Source organism: Antechinus flavipes, chromosome 4 (genome assembly GCF_016432865.1).
Source record: "Antechinus flavipes isolate AdamAnt ecotype Samford, QLD, Australia chromosome 4, AdamAnt_v2, whole genome shotgun sequence".
Lineage (NCBI taxonomy): Eukaryota > Metazoa > Chordata > Mammalia > Dasyuromorphia > Dasyuridae > Antechinus > Antechinus flavipes.
Window position 1 is genome coordinate 374,562,636 of NC_067401.1, and position 20,221 is coordinate 374,582,856.

General features: G+C 36.7%; 1 protein-coding gene across 1 annotated transcript; it reads right to left on the bottom strand.

The window, feature by feature from the left end:
* Positions 1-1,991: 1,991 nt before the first annotated feature.
* On the bottom strand, positions 1,992-18,687 carry NENF (neudesin neurotrophic factor). The gene is made up of 4 exons (XM_051998418.1): positions 18,432-18,687; positions 5,704-5,764; positions 3,246-3,349; positions 1,992-2,345 (listed from the first exon to the last, which is right to left on the bottom strand). The coding sequence occupies exons 1-4, from the start codon at positions 18,603-18,605 to the stop codon at positions 2,169-2,171; spliced, it is 516 nt and encodes a 171-aa protein (XP_051854378.1). The 5' UTR covers positions 18,606-18,687; the 3' UTR covers positions 1,992-2,168.
* Positions 18,688-20,221: the final 1,534 nt, after the last annotated feature.

The window sequence follows — 20,221 nt, forward strand, 5'->3', positions numbered from 1 at the left end:
AAAAAAAAAACCAGAAGTTAATGAAGCTGAGCCTCTGGAGTTCACATTTTTAAAAGGAGGACAGAAGTAGATTAAGGAGGAAATACTTGGAAACCACCTCATGGCCTGGCAACAGGCCATTTTCCCAGTGAAGATCATGCTGCCCTTCAGAAAAGATTGAGCCTTCCTTGCAGAATTACTTCCTTCTCCTCTAATGTTACTTGGTATCTACTCTATAGACGTAGCTATTTATGTACAAATTGTTGCCCCCAAGAGAATATATGCTCCTTCAGGGCAGGAGCTCTTTTTACTTTTTATTTTATAAAACTAAAATTCCTCCTTCCCAATTCCCTGCCTCCATTTTTTCCTGGATGATTGCCCTGGAAGAATTGAAACAACCCAGAGGCTTTTGCCCAGTGATATTTATAGGCTATACCAGATATCAAGGGAATGCCAGATACCATCTGCACAGCTCCAACTCAAGCCTATCCACTGGGGATATCACAGATAAAGGAAATAGTGAAATCCTTCCCTTTTCTATTTGTGTACAAGAGAATGAATCGTACGTGAAGGTATGTATGGTGGGTGGAGATAAAGATAAAATGTGGAGTACAAATGGAAGGGAGAAGAATAAGAGCTAGAATAGAATATGGTCATACCCAGAAATTTATAATCTGGAAGTTTTGCTTTTTTAGTATGGGGGAGATATTACTGAAAGATTGGAGAATGAGAGCCAGCCTCTCCCTGCCTGACAATCTGAATATGGATCATATGGACCAGCAGGAAAGGTTGGGGGTGAGGGGTAGGAAATCATTCTCTCTCTCACTAAAGTCAGCAGAGAGCAAGAGATGATGATAAGACTTAGGAATGAGACTCTGCCAAAGAAGCCCTTTTATTAGGATTGTAAGTGATAGAGAGAAAAGGCCAAATTGGAGAGATTCCCTACAAATGATGAAGTCCTACAGAGGCCATTGATTGGGAAATGACATTGTGCTAATTACATGAAGCCCAAGAAAACTGCAAAGCCTCCTAAACTGATCCATAACTAGTCAAAAGAGTTTGATCTAACTACCAAGTAGATGAAGAATGCCTTATTGTCCAGACCAGTTAGATGGACAACCCACAGCGCTTGTTCATCAGTTCATGTCTTAGGAAGGCAGTGTTGATGGATAGTAACAGAGGTGTTCAAAAGAGGGGTGATTTAAAGTATATTGCTTTTGGACTGTTGAGTCATTGAGTTGCCTACTGGAATCCAGTTTGTTAAAAAAAATATTAGCTGGAATTTACATGGTGTTTTAAGGTTTATAAAATAACTTTACATTTATTAATCTTATTTGATCCTTAAAATTACTGGGTGAGGTAGATGCAATTTTTATTACCATTTAATAGATGGAGAAATTGAAGTTGAAAACTTAAGTGCTTTACCCAGGGTTACATAGCTAAAAAGTATCTGAGCTAGGATTTAAATCCATGTCTTTCTAACATCAGGTTTGACACTATATCCACTTAGTAGGTAAGTCTGTCTTTGAGAAAGGTATTTTAACTTTTTTAGATCTCAGTTCCCTCCTGTGTAAAATAAACTTATCCCATGAGTTGATTTCTAAGGCTTCTTTCAGCTCTAAACACTATGATCTTGTGGGTGAAACATGCAAACAAAAAGAAGAATGAAGAAAGAGAAAAAGGAGCAGGAAGAAGGGGAAGAAAAGAGGAGGAGGAAGAAGAACAGGAAAAAGAGGAGAAGGAGGAGGAAGAGCAGGAGGGGGAGGAGGAAGAGGAGAAGTAGAAGAAGAAGAAACAGCAGCAGAAGAAGAAGAAGAAGAAAGAAAGAACAAGAACAAGAAGAAGAAGAAAAAGAAGGAGGAAGAGAAGGAGGAAAGCAAGAAGAAGAAGCAGGAGGAGGAGGAAAGGAAGGAAGGAAGGAAAGAGATAAAGAAAAAGAAAGAAAGAAAGAAAGAGAAGGGGGGAGGGAAGGAGGAAAGAAGGAAGGAAGGATGAAAAGGAAAGAAGAACTGTTCTATGTAAAAGTTCATTTTATTCATATCAAAAAGTGATTCAGATATTCCAGAATGGGACACTTTGAGTACTTATGATGTATGAAGTCACTTCTCTCATTCCTCAGCTAATGCAGAAGTCTACCAAGTTCCCTTTGAGTTCCATCTTTCCATCAAGGGATTCCCTCTAGCAGACTGTCAGAACTCGTCCTTAATGTCAAAATGGGGCTGGTCCTCAGGCTTGAAGTTCCGGTTAGGGCTGCCATCATCATTTAGGATACGACGTGCTGTGTAGCCAACAATAGGATATTTGGCTTTGTATACATTAGTAAAGATATCATCCAGGGACTTCAGCTCTTCTTCTGTGAGTCCAGTCTGAATGAGGAAAAATACAAAAAATAAGACAGTTTAAAGGAAAAGGACTGATTTTATGTTGGGATTTCTCCTTTCTTTTTTTGCCCTCTCCACAAATCAATTGGTAAGGAAAAGAAACGTTTTGACAAAACCAAATATAGAAAAATTTTAAAATAAATGGCCATCCTTCACAGGCTAATTATATAGTATTTCAGAGTCTGATTCTTTTTGTACAGCAAAATAACGGTTTGGACATGTATACTTATTTTGTATTTAATTTATACTTTAACATATTTAACATGTATTGGTCATCCCACCATCTAGGAGAGGGGGTGGAGAGGAGGGGAAAAATTGGAACAAAAGGTTTGGCAATTGTCAATGCTGTAAAATTACCTATGCATATCACTTGTAAATAAAAAGCTATTAAAAATTTTAAAAAAATAAAAATAAATGTCCACTCCAGGATGTAAATAGTTGATATGTATAATATTGGGCTGGATATAAGATTACATTGTCGTAGAGAGTTCCTAATGAGGAAACTCCTTTTTACCAATGAAGACTATAATCTGTTTTGCAACTTACAGAGAGGATGGAGAGAAGAAATTAAAGCCAAAGTAAATGAATAATAAGGAATGGCTGAACAAAGTGTGGTATATCATTATATACAACTGGACTTTAACTAACAGGACAAAATAGAAAGTACATTGAAAATCAGTCTAGGGACTTAAAAGAAATTAGATAGTGGGCACATCCTCTGTTCTGAGAATTAGGCTCCTTTTAATGAAGTCTAACATCACAACTTATACTAATGGCTTAAAGAGATACTGGAAAATGAGGATGAGAATTGATGAAATTTTTGGAGAAGCAGCAAGATTTCTGAAGATGACAGGTTTGGGAAAGGGGATCTCAAAAATGACTTACAGTATCATGTGTGAGGTCTGCAGGATCTAAAGACATCTTGGCCACTCCTCTTGTAGAGTCTTTCCCAACCAGGGCATTGTATGGTGCTCCCCTCCCATAGAACTCTGTACCAGGAAAGAAGAAAGATTTACTGAACAAATAAATGTGTATCCTGAATGAGGTCAAAACTCATCAAAAAGAAATTATCAGCCTAGAGGTAGGGAAAACACGATATCCCAAAAGCAATGTACTAGGGAACATTTTGAACACTGTTGAAATAATAGTGTCTTATTATTTTATTAATATAGATTATATTTATGTCTATACTTATGTAATATTTTATACCCACCATTTCAAGTATGGACTAAGTTGAGTTTACATCTGAAACATCTACCAATCAATAAATTCAAAAGCAGTTATTAAACTTCTACTTTATTCCAAGTACTATGCAAAGGATTGAGGATGGAAAAGTGAAATCGTTCCTGCCCTCAAGGAGTTTGCATTCTAAGGGCAAAGAAAATATGCACACATATAGACAGATATTTAGAATATATTCAAGATAGTTTGGGGTGGCAGGGTACTAGAAGCTAGAGGATAAGAATTCCTATAGAAAGTGATACTTGATTCAAGTTTTAAAAGAGGCTAGAAGTTCCAAGAAGCAAAAGAGAAAAGGTAGAGTATTCCTGGAATGGGAGGTAACCAGTGAAAAGGCATAAAGATGTACAATATAACATAAGATAAAAAAAAAATATCAAGTAGGTTGTAATGGCTAGATCATAGAATATGTGAAGTAGAGGAAGAGGCTAGGTTGTAATGCCTGAGAGAGGAAGTCATATTTGATCCTATAAGTAAAAAGGAGTCACTAGAATTTATTGAGTAGAGGAATGACATAATTAGATTAATGCTTTAGCCTGGAAAATTTTATATTAATTGAAGCAAAGTGCAGTGAGCAGAACCAAGAAAACACTGTATACAGTAAAAGCAATATTGCAACAATGATCAACTGTGAAAGAATTAGTATTTGTTGTATTTATTGAAATAAAATCAATACAATTATCAATGACAGTTTCAAAGGACTCATGCTGAAAATAACTATTCATATCTAGGGAGAGAGCTGATGAACACTGAATTCAGATTGAAGCATACTTTTTTCACTTTATTTTTCTTGCCTTTTTTTTGTAACATGGTTAATATTGGAAATATAATTTCACAAATAGATTCTTTACCTTCTAATATATCACAATTTCTTTATAACATTTTCACTCTATCTAAGTACCTGAAATAAATTACATTCTATGAAGTATGTAGGTGATGTGGTAGACAAAGAACTAGATCTGAAATAAGGAATATCTGGGTTCAAATCCTGCCTTAGATACTTACTAGCCTGTTTCCTAATCTGTAAAATGGAGATAACAGTACCTTCCTCTTAGGATTGTTGTGAGAATTGAATGAGATAATATTTGCAAAGCATTTTGTAAACCATAAGGTATAATATAAACCTTAGTTTTTATTATGTATATAATATTATTATATTATTATATAATAATTATCAGACAGTTGAATTATGCCCCTTTTCTAAGGCGCATACACACACACACACATACACATGCGTACACACACATATATACTAAAGCAGATAAGTAAGGGTTAACTTGGATTGATCAAGTTAGAACCTAGTGTGAAAAAAATACTTTATTATTTATAAATTATATTATTTGAACTTAGCTTTATGTGATTAGAAAAGCTTACTGTAGAGGTCAGAGACATTTCTGGGAAGGCAGATTGTTCCAGGTATTTTTTAATCTTACTCAGATCTAGGGTCAACCCAAAGCTTGAGTTTTGAATTCCCTAAATGTGATTGTTTAAGCTTAGATTTCACTTTTGACCTTAATTTGATGTTAATTCTTACTGATATTCATCTCAATGAAACTCACCAGGAAATAGCCCCCTCTACAATATAGCTTAACTGCTGTGTGATTTATGTCATACTTGGAACCCTAATGCAAACCTGGCAGAGACTTGACTGAGTGTGTTCTTCTCTCTCCCCTAATAAATGATCCAAAAAAATTCTACAATTCTTTCAGATTTGGGAGTTTGTTCTTGTGACTAACACTAGCAAAGAATAAAAACTGAGTCTGGTCATGGAAGTCAGGAATTATAAATGTATATGGTACTTTATAATTACACAAAATTCTTTCATGATCCTCAACTACTATGGGAGATAGGCAGAGCAAATATTACCAACACTCCCATTTTATAGATGAGGAAAATGGTGGCAAGGTGGAGTGATCTGCCTATAATCACACAGCTGGAGGAACGAAATTTGAACTCATGTCTCCAATCTCTAGATCTTGTCCTCTGAATTATAAGTAACTTCCCAGCTCTTCTGTTGATTCTGTCTTCCAGCCCCTTCCCCCTTCTACTTCTATCTCCCAAAATTCTCATGAAAAGAGAAAATGCAAGGAACCATACAACTCACCCTTTCCAGAAGTGACATCAAATACTACCCCCTTCACTGCCAGGTAAATGGGCTGGTCTTCCTAGAAGGCAAGAAGAAGAGGTGAAAACCTTTTCCTGAAAAATCTAAGGAGTAGACATAAGATTTTAAAAGGTCTCACACCTCCATTGGCTAGGAAGGGCAATCATGTTATTCAGCACTCATCGTACATGTAAGAAATTCAATATGAGTATGACCAAGAATCTCTTCTTAAGGAACTCAATTCTAATCAAGGAGCTCTCATATATAACCATGCGTCCAGAATGATTGAAAAACACATGAGATGTTCTAGTGAGTACAAGCATTGAGTCTCTATCAGTGTTTTTTGAAAAATCATGGACAATGGAAAAAGTACTACAGGACTGGAGAATGACAAATGTTGTCTTGATTTTCAAAAGAGGAAAGATACCAAGAGACTGCAAATTATTGACCATTAACTCTGACTTTGTTTTCTGGTAAAATTCTAGGCCATTTAATTATAGGATTGACTAGTGGACGTCTGGGGGTGGAAAGAGCATAGGAGAACGATGATCTAAGGAGCTAGCATGACTAACCTTTTGGTAGGTAGGTGGTGCAATAGATAAGAGTCTCAGGCCTGAAATCAGGAAGACTTCTTCCTAAATTCAAATCAGACCTTAGATTACTTACTAACTGTATGACCCTGAGCAAGTCACTTAACCCTGTTTACCCCAGTTTCTTCATCTATAAAATGACCCGGAGAAGTAATAAACACAATCTAATTTCTTTTTTTTTTTGATATTACTAAATGAGTAAATCAAAAGAATATTGTAGATAAATATCTTAGCAAAGCATGAAATCTTTTTTTTCTATTCATTTGGACACAAGATAGAGAGATACGGGTTAGATGACTAGTATTGTTAGGTAGATTTGGAATTATTTGAAAGATTGGACTGCAAGAGTCATCATGAAAACATAAAGAATGCATGATTTTTGATGGTGTAAGGCTTTCTGGGTGTTGGAACTCCAATTCAGGAAGCTCAAAACTTAGTCTATTAGGGAGCTGCCTAAAGCACACAGAGGTTAAATGTAGTGTTATAATGAAGAAGAGCAGAAGAGAGGGAATGCTAGATGGCCCAGTGAATGGAGTACTTAGCTTGGAGTCTTTCTTACTCATCTTCCTCAGTTCAAATCTGACCTATGACACTTACTAGCTGTGTGACTTTAAGTAACCCTATTTATCTCAGTTCCTCATCCAACAAAAAAAAGGAGCTGGAGAACCAAATGGCAAACTACTCCACTATCTTTGCCAAGAAAACCCCAAATAGGATCACAGAGTGAAGAACATGATTGAAATGACTGAACACAACAACGAGCATAAGAGATGCAAGTAAAAACCAGTTCTTCTGAACTTTAAGCCCAGTGTTCTATCACCAATACCACACTGCCTCTCAGAAAGTTATTAATCATTACATGTAAGATGGGAAGTTAACCTCTACTGGAATGTCCAAGGGAACTGTCCTTGGTCCTAAGCTGTTTAACTACTTTTTTTGGACTTAGGTAAACACACTAATAATTTGCCTTTCAAATTTATAGATGGCACAAAGCTCAGAAAGATTGTGAACATGTTGGATGACACAATCAGAATTCAAATAAGTTTCAAGGGTTTGAATGTTAGATCAAATTTAAGAACAAATGTAAAGATTTCCACTTGGGTTCAAAATGGGATACTGAGTGGCAGGGAGGAGCCAAGGTAGTGGCTATAATGATCCTTTTAGAGCTAAAAGAACCAGGCAACCTGGATGAAAAAGGCCTCAAGATTATGGCATACAATGATAGAAAGTGAAGTGAATATGGAAAATTAAAGTCCTAAGGAGAAAATGAGAATAGTTTTCAGATATTTAAAGGACTATAGCCAAGAAAAGAGATTAGCCCTAAAAGGGAGAACTAGAAGTGATGAGTGGTGCTGCAGAAACATAGATTTAGGTTCAGTTTAAAGAAAAATTTTCTAATACTTCAAGCTATCCAAAAGTAGAATGGGTTTCCTTGAAGGTACTGGACTCCTTTTCTCTAGAGGTCTTCAAACAAAGAAGGATGATCACTTGTAGGGATGTGGTAGATAGGGTGCTAACAAGCAGAGAAGCCAAAATCTTTGAACATCACTATTCTTCTCTGTTAAATGTGAGAGGTTGTACTGAAGGATCTTTTGAGTCCTCTCATTTTATGAAAACCGTTAAGATTGAGAGTGCCTAAGAGCGAAAGTAATTACAGTGGGATTAAGCCAGAAAGTTTCTTGCCAGAGTGTGAGCTTGTGAAATTGATAGACATTAGGAGCAAAGCAGCAGGAGAAATGATAGACAAAGAAAAGAAGGTAATGTGATCTTTGATCAGGGGCTCACATTACATAACTAGGCCCATATAGAAGCATATTAAAAACAACTTTTTAGTTCCATGGAAATTATTAAGAAATAATATTTCTAAAGTTCTTTATAGACTTTTCCCTTTATGGAAGTCTGCAGAAGACTTAGCATAATAGCTGACAGTCCAGAGAATGGATCACGAGCAGTAGCCCAACTTAGTGCAATAAGTATCTCTTGCCTATCTCTCTAAGATCATTATTTCTCTCTTCCCCTAAAGGGTAAGATCCATGTCTTATCTGGATCTGATATATGCTTCTAATTTTCTTTCCCTCTGTTTCTAACTTTCTTTTCCCATTTCCTGAAAGGATTAAGGTATTAATTAAGGTAATAATTAAGGAATTGATCAGAGGGAGAAGGTTCCTTTGATTATTTCTGGTGAAGCTGTGGATAGAGCACTAGACTTGAAATTAGTAGAGCAAAGATGAAATTCTATCTCAGATACTTAACTTTTTGTGGTTCAGTCCTTTTTAAATCATGTCCAACTCTTCAAGACCTCATTTGGGGTTTTCTTGGCAGAGATCCTGAGATGGTTTCCATTTTCTTCTCCAGCTTATTTTACAGAGGAAGAAACAGGGTTAAATAACTTGCCCATATCATCCAAATAGTAGGTCAGATTTGAACTCAGGAAGATGAGTATTTTTGATTCCAGATCTAGTGCTCTATCCACTAGAGACTCCTTACTAGCTACATCACTTAACTGTGTGACAAGTCCCTTACAACATTTTAGCTTCAATTCATCATCTTGAAAACAGAGATAACAACAGCACTTATTTTTCAGGGCTATTGTGAGAATCAAATGAATTAATATATGTAAAGTGCTTTGCAATTACAGAGATGCTAATATGATTTAGCTTATGACCATGTTGAGGGGGGGGTGTCAAAGAAGGAATAATTTTAGGAGAATAGTTCGCAAAGTGAGTTTCCCAAAAAGATTAAATGAATATCAAATTGCTTACTGTCTTGGGGAGGGCAGAGGTAAGACGGGAGAGAGAAAGGATTTGGAAATCAAAATCTTAGAAAAATAAAAGTCTAAAACTATCTTTACATAAAATACTATTAAGGGGAAAAACAGTTTTAGTGATTATTATTCTATCAAAAAAAGTTAATCCCAAATCAAGGGGGAAAATGCTATTGTGATCTTTTCCTTATTCAAGATTCCTTTAAAAAGTTATTTCAAATGGTATTGGAAACATGTCCAAGGATACAGGGATTATTCTAGGTTGGACACTTCTCTCTTTACCCTCTTCTCTACTTATCTATACATCTTTCAATATAGAATAATGTGAAATTAAATTTTTAGAATTGTGTCTGTACAGGAAAAGATAATAACAAATGTTAGAGGGAATGTGGGAAAACTGGGACACTGATGCATTGTTGGTGGAATTGTGAAATTCTGGAGAGCAATTTGGAACTATCTCAAAAAGTTATCAAACTGTGCTACCCTTTGACCACCAGTGTTTCTATTGGGCTTATATCCCAAAGAGATCTTAAAGGAAGGAAAGGGACCCACATGTGCAAAAATGTTTGTGGCAGCCCTCTTTGTAATGGGTAGAACCTGGAAACTGAATGGATGCCCCTCAGTAAGAGAATGGCTGAATAAGTCATAGTATATGAATGTTATGGAATATTATTGTTCTGTAAGAAACGGTTAGCAGGATGATTTCAGAGAGGCTTGGAGAGACTTACATGAACTCATGCTAAGTGAAGTGAGCAGAACCAGGAGATTATTATACATGGCAACAACAAGACTATACAATGATCAATTCTGATGGATGTGGCTCTCTTCAATAATGAAATGATTCAGAGCAGTTCTAATTTTTTAGTGATGAAGAGAGCCCATCTATACCCAGAGAAAGGTCCATGGAAATGAGTGTGGACCACAACATAACATTTTCACTCTTTCTGTTATTGTTTGCTTGCATTTCTGTTTTCCTTCTCAGGTTTTTTTTTTCTTTCTAGATCCAATTTTTCTTGTGCAATAAGATCACTACATAAATATGTATACATATATTGGATTTAACATATAATTTAATATATTTAACATGTATTGAACTACCTGCCTTCTAGGGAAGGTGGGGGGAAAAGAGGGGATAGTTTGGAACAGAAAGTTGTGTAAGAGTCAATGATGAAAAAATTATCCATGCATATGTTTTGTAAATAAAAAGATATAATAAAACATTTTTAAAAAATATCTCTGATATTTAACATGTATAGGACTGCTTGCCATCTGGGGGTGGGGATGGAGGGAGGGAGGGGAAAAATCAGAACAGAAGTGAGTGCAAGGGATAATGTTAAAAAATTACCCTGACATGGGTTCTGTCAATAAAAAGTTATTTAAAAAAAAGGGGGGGGGGAGGGCAACATCATCTCTAAAAAATAAAAAAAAATTAAAAAAATAAAAATGTGTCTGGAAGACGGGTCTAAAACGCAGAACATAGCAATCATATTTTTTTCTTATAATATCCAAGAAAGTATGATGGAGAGCCCTATCATCACTAATGACATGTGATTAATTACTTCCTTTCTGACTTATGCCTGAATTCATTTCTGTATTCAGTAAACATTAATTAAGTACCTACTGCATCTAAAGCACTAAATGTGTGATCACTCCTCCCAATTATATTTATAACAACATCAACAAGTCAAAGAACAAGCATTTATTAAATGCTTCCTAGGAACCAAGCTCTGTATTAGGTGCTAGAGATAGAAAAATAGAGTAAGTCCCTGATCTGTAGGAACTTACATTTTACTAGAATAAATGACTTGTATACGTATAAGTATATAGAAGTCATATGTAAAATAAACACAATACAAGGTAATTTGGGGGACAGGACAATAGTTAACTAAGGGATCAAGAAACATGGGAGGTGATACTTGAGCTGAACTTTAAAGGAAATTAGGGATCCTAAATGACAGGTATAGGAGCGAGGTAGATGTAGACATAGGGCTTGATCATGGGGCTCCAGAAAAAGTCCATGAGACAGAAACAAATCTAAGATAAATCTATTAAGTTATATAGTTACTTTGAAGAAAGGAATTCTCATACCAACAAAATTATAGGTCTTTGACACATTGACTTATTATTAATAGACAGCCAGGTGTGCAGTACATAGAGTATTCAGCCTTAAGTCAGGAAGATGTGAGTTCAAATCCAATCTCAGACACTTAGTAGTTGTGTGACTCTATGTCAATGAGCCTTTAATCAGCCTTAGTTTCCTCATCAATAAAATGAGGATATTAATAGTAGCCACATTCCAGGTTTATTGTAATGAAGTGAGGATATTTGTGAGGATAAAATGAGCTATTTACAAGTATTTCATTTTGCAAACTTTTAAGTGTTATATGAATGCTCTGTTGTTCAGTCATTTATCTGGGTTCAATTCTTTGTGACCCCATGGACTATTGCACACCAGTCCTTTCCATGGAGTTTTCTTGGCAAAGGTCCTGGAGTAATTTACCATTTTTTTCTCTAATAGGTTAAAACAAGCTTGTCTAGGGTCACTCACCTAGTGACTATCTGAGAATGAATTTGAACTCTGGTCTTACTACCTCCAGGCCCAGCTCTCTATCCACTGAGCCAGTTAGCTGATTACATAAATGCTAGCTATTATTAATAATTACCATAGTTGTGGGTAAAATAGAGGATGTTGTTCTTTCCTTTATGATTAAAAAAAAATCACAGAGGAACCAAAATCAGGTGCCTAAATCGTTAGTCAGAGAAATCAGTGTCCTCTGAAAATAAGTAGACCTCTCAAATGTTAGAGCTGAAAGGTGATTTACAGACTGTCATCTAGTCCTCTCATTTTTGTAAAAATGAAAATTAGTCAAGTATATTTAATTTTATAAGGACCATTCCTGACAACCACCCTGAGTAGAAGTATTATAATTCCTATTTTTCATCTGTGGAAATCAAAGTTCAATGTTAAATGATTTGTCCATGATCTCAAAATTAATAAATGACAGAGTTGAAACTTGATTGAACTCAGATCTCCTGATTTCAAGATCAGTACCAGCATTTTAGAATATGAGAGCTTTCTTTTTCTAGGATGGGAGAGTTCCCTGATTCCCTAATCAAGGGCATATAGGCTTTCCCCAGAGAAGTATTATCATGTAATGTACTACACATTTTGTCTGCTTAAGACAGTCACAAATCCCTAGGGAACAATCACCCTCTCTCCATTCTCCATACCTGCATTTAACTACTAAAGTTTATGTCCTTGTTTGACTAAACTGTCAGTAGTTTGTACCAACAGTAGATTTGGCAGCCCTTTTCTCCCTCTCCAGCAATGCCTTGGGAGGGTAAGTAAAGAATGTGGTGATAGCAGGTTGAACAGTGACAAGATAGAATGGCTACAGGCCAAGGTTGAGGGGATAATGGCTTAGTACAAGAAAGAATACAGGAAATAATGGGGTGAAAAAAACTGATTCATTGATACTAGTCTCCAAAGCATAGTCATAAGAGAGAGATATTGAGACAGGGGCCTTGGCAAGGACTCACAAATTGTAGGCACTTTGCCTCTTGATGTGTCCTCAGACAGGCCCTAACCACTGACAATTAGTGTATAAATCTCATACTCCTCTTTTTTCCTCCTCAAAAGAATGGAAATGGAGCTTTCTACCCCTTCCTCTTCAGAAATTACTTAATTTCTACCTAATGTAGAATGCAGATATTTATTCTCACTTTTTTTTTTTTTGTATCTGATTTCATCCTGCATTTTATCACTGAATTTGCCTTATGCCTGTCCACAATAGTACTTTCTGAATAAATAAGCCTTTATTGTACTAGCTAAAATTCAACTTTGGAAAATTTCTAAGTTTTGTTCATTTAAACAAGTGACCCTTTCCCATATTGCTGGAGATTTCAGGAAAAAGGGCAATAAGTACAACCAGAGAGTGGAGTTCCTAGTTTGAGATAGACAAGATCATAGTATAGGAAAATGCCATTTACTCAGGATAAATATTTAATTGCAATATTAATTCAGATATTGATGGCTAGTTTCAGTCAGCCTCCCAGAACCATAAGATCCCAGAATTAAAAAAGATGTAGGATATTGCACAGTCTAACTGACACAATTTACAGATGAAGAAAACTGAACAAGTGATTTACAAGCCAGGACTTGTAAGCAAACCATGTTGCTTCCCTATTATACCAACTCTGCTTATTTCAATATTATAATACATTATCCACTAGAACTAGACCAATGTCAAGTCAAATCATTAAGAATATATTAAGAATGAGGGCAGTTAGGTGGTGCAGTGAATAAAGCACCAGCCCCAAAGTCAGGAAAGAAAGAAAGAAAGAGAGAGAGAGAGAGAGAGAGGGTGGGGGTGGAGGGAGGGAGGGAAGGAAGAAGAGAGAGAGGAAGAGAAAATATTAAGGACTTACTATGTGCGCTGGATTAATTTAAGCATGGTCCCTGAAACAGACAATTGCCAACATTGACATTTTTCTGTCAGAAGTAGGTTGGGGAGAGAAGATCTAATGTTGAGAAGCCAGAAGTTAGGCCAGAAATAATCTATTTCTCTGACTGGGTAAATGCCACTTCATGATCCCCTTAACAAATTCTATTCATATTTAGCTTCCTGCAAGATGATTATAGCTGTAGTTCTACTCTCTGCAGATAATGGATAATATCTTGTCTTAGGATGAAAAGACTAAGAGGGTAGTCAGCAGGCTTTACTCCCCCAAATCTAATCTCTTCTCAACATCTGTTTTGCTTAATAGGCTGATTCTTCCCTCATCCTTTTTTCTCCACCATCTCACTAAGACAGGAAAAATATCATTCATCAGTCAGTGACATATCAAGTGAATCTCCTACATCTGGGGAAATTGTTAAGAAACTAAATAGCCTGCCTATTCACCAAAGATCACTACCACTGGTAATTTGCAAAAGAAGCACTTCCTACTCCCTCCCCCTTGCCTTCACTGTTAATATTCCACCCTTATCTTCATTAGCACATGAACAATTGGCAAATTTAGAAATTATCCTGTTAATCATATTGTTCTTCAATTCCAAAAGCTAAATAATTAATAAAAGTTATGCTTTCTCCTCTGATCAAAAAGCACTCACTAAGCTTGGTTAACTGATATGAAATGCAAGACTTATCAGATGCAGTTTCATGGGTGAAAAATCTACTGATTCAAGTTTGATAGGATTCAATTGAAGTCAACCATTTATTTTTTTTCCAATAGCATTTCATTTTTCCAAATACATATAAAGCCAGCCCTTTATTAAATGATTTCTAAATGCAAGGTACTGTTCTAAATGCTGGGATACAGAGATGAAAAAAAAAAAACACAAGAAAAAGGACAGTCTCTGCTTTCAAAGGGACTACAATTTAATAAAGGATGCAAGTCTACAAGTTTCACAATGTAGAAAGTAATGAGAGCATAAAAGAGATCCAATAAAATAGCAGTAAAAAAGGATTACTTTCACCAAGGAGATCAGAGATTATTTCTTTGAGGACTCAGAATTGTTTCCAGCCTAAACAAAGAAAACTTCATGAGTTTGCTAAATGTTCTTCCCAAAGAGATGCATTAACTCTAGCCCCAGACAAATGTAAATACCATACAATCCTATTGCCAAGGTGAATCAATCAATCAGTCAATAAGTACTTACTACTCACTGTGCTAGGAACTAGGAATACAAAGACAAAAGTGGTACAAAAGCTGATATGCCAGTGAAGCTAATTATTTTAGATACCCAAAATGAAAAGTGTATTCAATTCTATAGCAGAACTGATCCAGAAATTTATGATGATAAAATAAATAACAGAACCTGCCTAGTACCTTTAATCCAAAAGCAATTAGTTAACACACATTTGTTAAATGCCTAATGTGTGTCTCACAATTAACTCTCACATCTAATATTCTTCCAAGACAAATGTCTCCAAAAGTTATTCTTATATTGCTATCATTCCACTATTTCCAAATGTGACCTTATCACTCTCTACTATACAAATTTTTAATATCTTGCCAGACTTGTCCTTTATCTAAACTATGCTCACTTCTGCCACTTAACTTGCTGCTTCCCATTCTCATCCTCCAACATCCATAGAATACTAATCTTTTATCCTCAACTCCTCTCTCCTAATCCAAAATCTTTCAAAAACTAACCCAATTCCTATCTTTGCCATGAAGCATTTTTGTACTATAATATTCCTTGAACTTACCCTTTTCTGAATTCCTATTGTATTTATTGTCTAAAATAGTGGTTCTTATTTTTTTATTGTTGTTCAGATGTTTTGGGAATTTTCTTGGGAAAGTTACTGGAGTGGTTGCCATTTCCTTCTCCAGCATCATTTTACAAATGAGGAAAGTGACTTGCCCAGGGTCACACATATCTGAGGTCACATTAGAATTCAGGACCATATCTTCTTGATTCCAGACCTAGCACACTATCCTCTATACTACCTACATGCCAGCCTTAGTGGTTGCTTAAACTGGATCATCAAACAACTTTAATTTGTAATTTAACGTCCACTCACCCCCCCCCACACACAGATCCAACATTACAGTCTGAACCAATTCCTAAAGTATAGTTATATGTCATTATTGTCATTGTTTTTCTGTACACTGCACTACAGCTGCTCCTTCCATCTCTTCTGTCACTATATAAGCATACTTGTCAGCTGTGTGATCAAGTGATGGAGATATTAGGAATGTTTGTGTTCCAGGGCAAATGTCAGATGGTTTGAAAATCGTGATCACTGGATGCATGCTCCTTAATTAAAAGTCATTTTGAAACTATCACTGACCATCAGAAATGTTCTGTATAAGCAAATCATATATTATCTATTGTAATTTTAAGTTGCTATCAGATTTAAACTTAGGTTTGGCTTATTAGTTACTTAGTTACTATTCATGCTTTGCTTATTAATTACTGTTGTGTGAATTTTTAAGTGATCTATTTGGCAACATTAGTTAGTGAATTTCTATAAGTATACAGCTGGGGTGCTAGTGGTAGAAAAGAAGAAAATCATGTCTGATGAGATTCTTTCCTTATATAGATTAGCTTATATTTAAACTGTTAAAATGCAGCAATATCTGCAATTTCACTTTAAGAGCATTTATCATTTAAGGCAGTGTTTGTCATTAACCAGTGGAAGAGTATGCATTTTATATATTATAAATCATCTGGTAAGGTAGCTAAAAGCAAAAAATAAATCTCCATCTCTCAGCAAGAAATTTTCCTTTTGTAAAAATTTCCTATCATTTTTTATCTCATATACAAGAAAGGATTTTCATTTTATTTTTGCTATAAATCAAAATACAGAAACAAAGTCAATGTAGAACCAGATTTGACTTTTTGTTGTTAAACCAAATATTGTAAACTTCTCTTCAAATAAAAGTCTAACATCAAAATTAAGTTTACAAGTGATCATTGTATTATTTTAAATATCTTTAAAGTTATAACATATCATTAAAATTGATATTTATATTCAACAAAATTTGTAAAAAAATTAATATGAAATCTCACAGATAATACATGAGATTTTCTGAATTAATTCTTTTAATTCTTATAGGATGTCTCAGAAAATATTTGTAATTACTTTATAATTTGTTTTATAATTTTATATTTAGCTTTCATAATTATAAATAGAACAAATGTTACAATTCATATGCTATGCTATGCAAATGCAGAATTGAATTAGTCCAAAAGAAATGGAACATGTGCAGAATTAGAGAAGCCACCTCAAATGTTCATATGGACTACTTATATCCGACCTGTGGCACAGCTTAGGTTGGTCTGATCAGCCACAGTTGGATACACTGTAACTTTAACATAGTGATGTCATTTTGGGCCTTTTTGAGAAGGAAGGACGGACAATAATCAGCCAACCAACCAATTATATGTAACATAATGTACATTTTAATTTAAAGCTTTGGAGGGCAAAAGATAACATTGTGGGGTAAGTACTTGATGAATAAATCTAAAAAGACAAACTGCATATTAAATTACTCTAGAGTTCACAGCATATTTTTGTTATTATTGAAAATAGTTCATGGAACAAACAACATTGGTAATCACTGTTCTAGTTCAGGGCCTTGTAGACGTACGTAAATGTTTAATCAATATTTGTTCAAATGAATATAGGTCTTAATTTAAGGTGCTACTAAGTCCATTTTATAGATGAGCAAACTGAGGCTGAGAGAGGTTAAATGATTTACCCTGTAGCCAGTGGCACACATCTGGTGTCTAAAGATAGATTTGAACTCAGATCTTGCCCTCCCCATGTCATTGCCTATACCTTTCCAGTACTGAACACAACTTTGTTAGGAGCTAAGTTTGGATGACTTAGGCTGGATCACCCAATGCCTTGGCAGGACAGTCAGCCTGTTCTGGAACTCTGGCATTACCTACCACACCAAGAGATGGATTGAAGATTTACTGGGAGATTGGGGGATTGCAAGGAGAGCCTGAATTATAATAAAAATCTTAAGCAGTTATTTTATGGATGTGTGTATATTATTATGAATCAGTTTAAATGATAGAGGAGGGAAGAGGCAGATAGTCCCCCCAAATTCCATGTGGACAAAGCATTTATTAAGCCCCAACTATATAGCAGGCACTGTGTCGAGGGTTAGGAGATATTAAGAAAGGCAACACAGTCACTTCTCTCAAAGAGCAGAATCTAATGGACATTCAAGTCTAATGTACACACGTGGAGGGGGCAACATGCAAGTAACTATGTACAAACAAAATAGTCCCAAGACAAAACGGACATCAAAAACAGAAGGAAGATATTAGCTTTAAGGCTGAATACGGAAAGTTGTTGGGTGTTTTTTTTTTTTTTTTTTTTTTTAATACAAGATGGGATTTTATCCAGGACTTGAAGGAAATCAGAAAAGTCGGACGGCAGAGATGTTGAACTCCCCTCATTTAAGTGAGGTCCAGAGAAAGGGGCGGAGCTACTTGCCCAAAGAATTCACCCAAGGAATTAGTGATCCCGGACCAGAGGCCAGGAGATTACTGAGGTTTCACCAGGAGAAGAGGATTTCAGACACAGAATGAAGCCTCCCCTAGAAACAGATTTGCTCCTTCTCCTTTCTCCCTCCCTTAGGGGCCCGGGACTCAGTTTATGGCTAACAGTCTCCTCCTCCCTAAGTCAGCCGCGGGAAGTCCCGCCTCTTGGTTCTCGACTGGACCCAGCCCCAGCAGCTCGCTGACTCTCTGTCACCTCTCCCGTAGCCCCCAGTCTCCCATCCCCTCCCCCTTCCCCACCAGGACCAGGAGCCCTGGGCAGGGCTGTCGATCAGTCTGTCAGTTCTTGGGTCTGTCTGTCTGTGCTCACTCCCCTCGTCCGGTCCCGTCCCGCCCCCTCTGCTACCTCCTCCCCGCCGTAGCGGGCCAGCTCCTCCTCCGTAAAGAGTCGCACCGGGGGCCCGCGCTCCGGGGTGCGCGGCGTCTGCTGGGCCTGGACGGAGGCCAAGTTCAAGGCCAGCACCGTGGGCAACAGAAACTGCCAGAGGCGCGGCCTTCTCCGCAGCCCCCGAGCCGCCATCGTGAGGAGGGGAGAGGTCAGGCTGGGAAGGAGAGGCTCAGGCTGGCCGAACCGGGAGAGCCAGAGGCTCCCAGCCCCGCCCCGGCCCGCCTCTCTCGCGTCCGGCCCCTCGCTACCTCCCCACCTTAGATCTGGCCCAGCTTTCCACCCCGCCCCATCCCGAGCTGGAAGGAATTTAGATTTCAGCTGGTCCCAAACCCTCCCAACCCTCCCTTTCTGTTTCTCACACCTGGAAAGGCCAGAGACGGGACTGGGTGAGAGAGTCTGTCTGGCATGCGGGATTCACAGTCTGAATGAGTGCCTTTTATTTAGTTTCATTTAGTTGTGTGAAGTTAGTTGGACCAAAAGATCTCTTAAGTGTCTTAGTTTCTCCACCTCCAAAATGAGGATAATAATGGTTACGAGGTGTTGTGAAATAATAAATGCTCTTTACAATTGCTATATAAATGAGTTAATATTGTCCAAGGTCACACAGCGAACTATTGATAAACTCAAGATTTCCTAACCTCAGTTCTGTGTTCCTTTCACTTCATCTCTACCTTTGCCAAAGTACAAGGAAGTGAAAAGATTACATAGAAGAGTAATGCATTGAGATATTGTGTATATTAAAAGAATATGAAAATCTATCTCTTTATGTTTTTTAATACACTGATATAATGTTTGTTATGTTGGATACTTAAGGTATTTTTTTTTGGGGGGTGTCTAGATTTGTGATTTCATTGGTACAAGGTACTCCTAGGGAGGACACTTCCTCTGCCAATAGGAATTGACCATTTTGCAACTTGAAAACCTAAGAGTTGCCTTCAGTTCACTGAAAGGGTTAAGTGATTTGGCAAGGAATACATAGCTAATGTGTCTCAAGCAGGGCTTGAATGTATGGTTTCTTGCCTACAAGGTAGGCTCTCTGTCCATTACCTGAATAATATTCTGTATGATAGTCACATGTTTTATACATGTGTGTATGTATACATACATACAAATATGAGAGAGAGAGAGAGACAGACAGACAGACAGACAGAGACAGAGACAGAGAGACATTCGGTATATACAGTATATATATATACACATCCAGATATACATACATATATGTATGTGTTGATAGATACACAGATCAGATCAAGATTTATTCTCTATTTGGGGGACTATTAAGTCTTTTTTAGAGAAAATAAATCGTAGGTTTCTGTTACCTACCTCCCATCAATTTAGGATCATTCATTCTGTATCTGTCACTTACAGGTCTATCACCTCTGTCAGAAAAGGTGCTTCATCATTGGTTTTGGGGAATCAGTGTTAGTCATTGCATTGACCAGAGAATTCTTAAATCTTTCAAAGCCATTTGTCTTTCTGGTATTGTTGTTGTATACATTTTGTTTTCCTGGTTTTGCTCCTTTCACTCTGGATCAGTGCATACAACTTTTTCCAGGTTTCTCTTTCATTAATTCTTCCAGCACAATCGTTTTCCATTACATTCCTATGCTCATTCCCCAATTGTTGGGGCTTGTGAAATTTTTTACCTTTGTCTAGGCAGCAAAAATAACTTCTTTGGGTTTTGCTCACAGGGTAGTTTTGCTGTGTAAACCTGAAGGTGCTATGTAAATATGAGATAGTCCTATTAT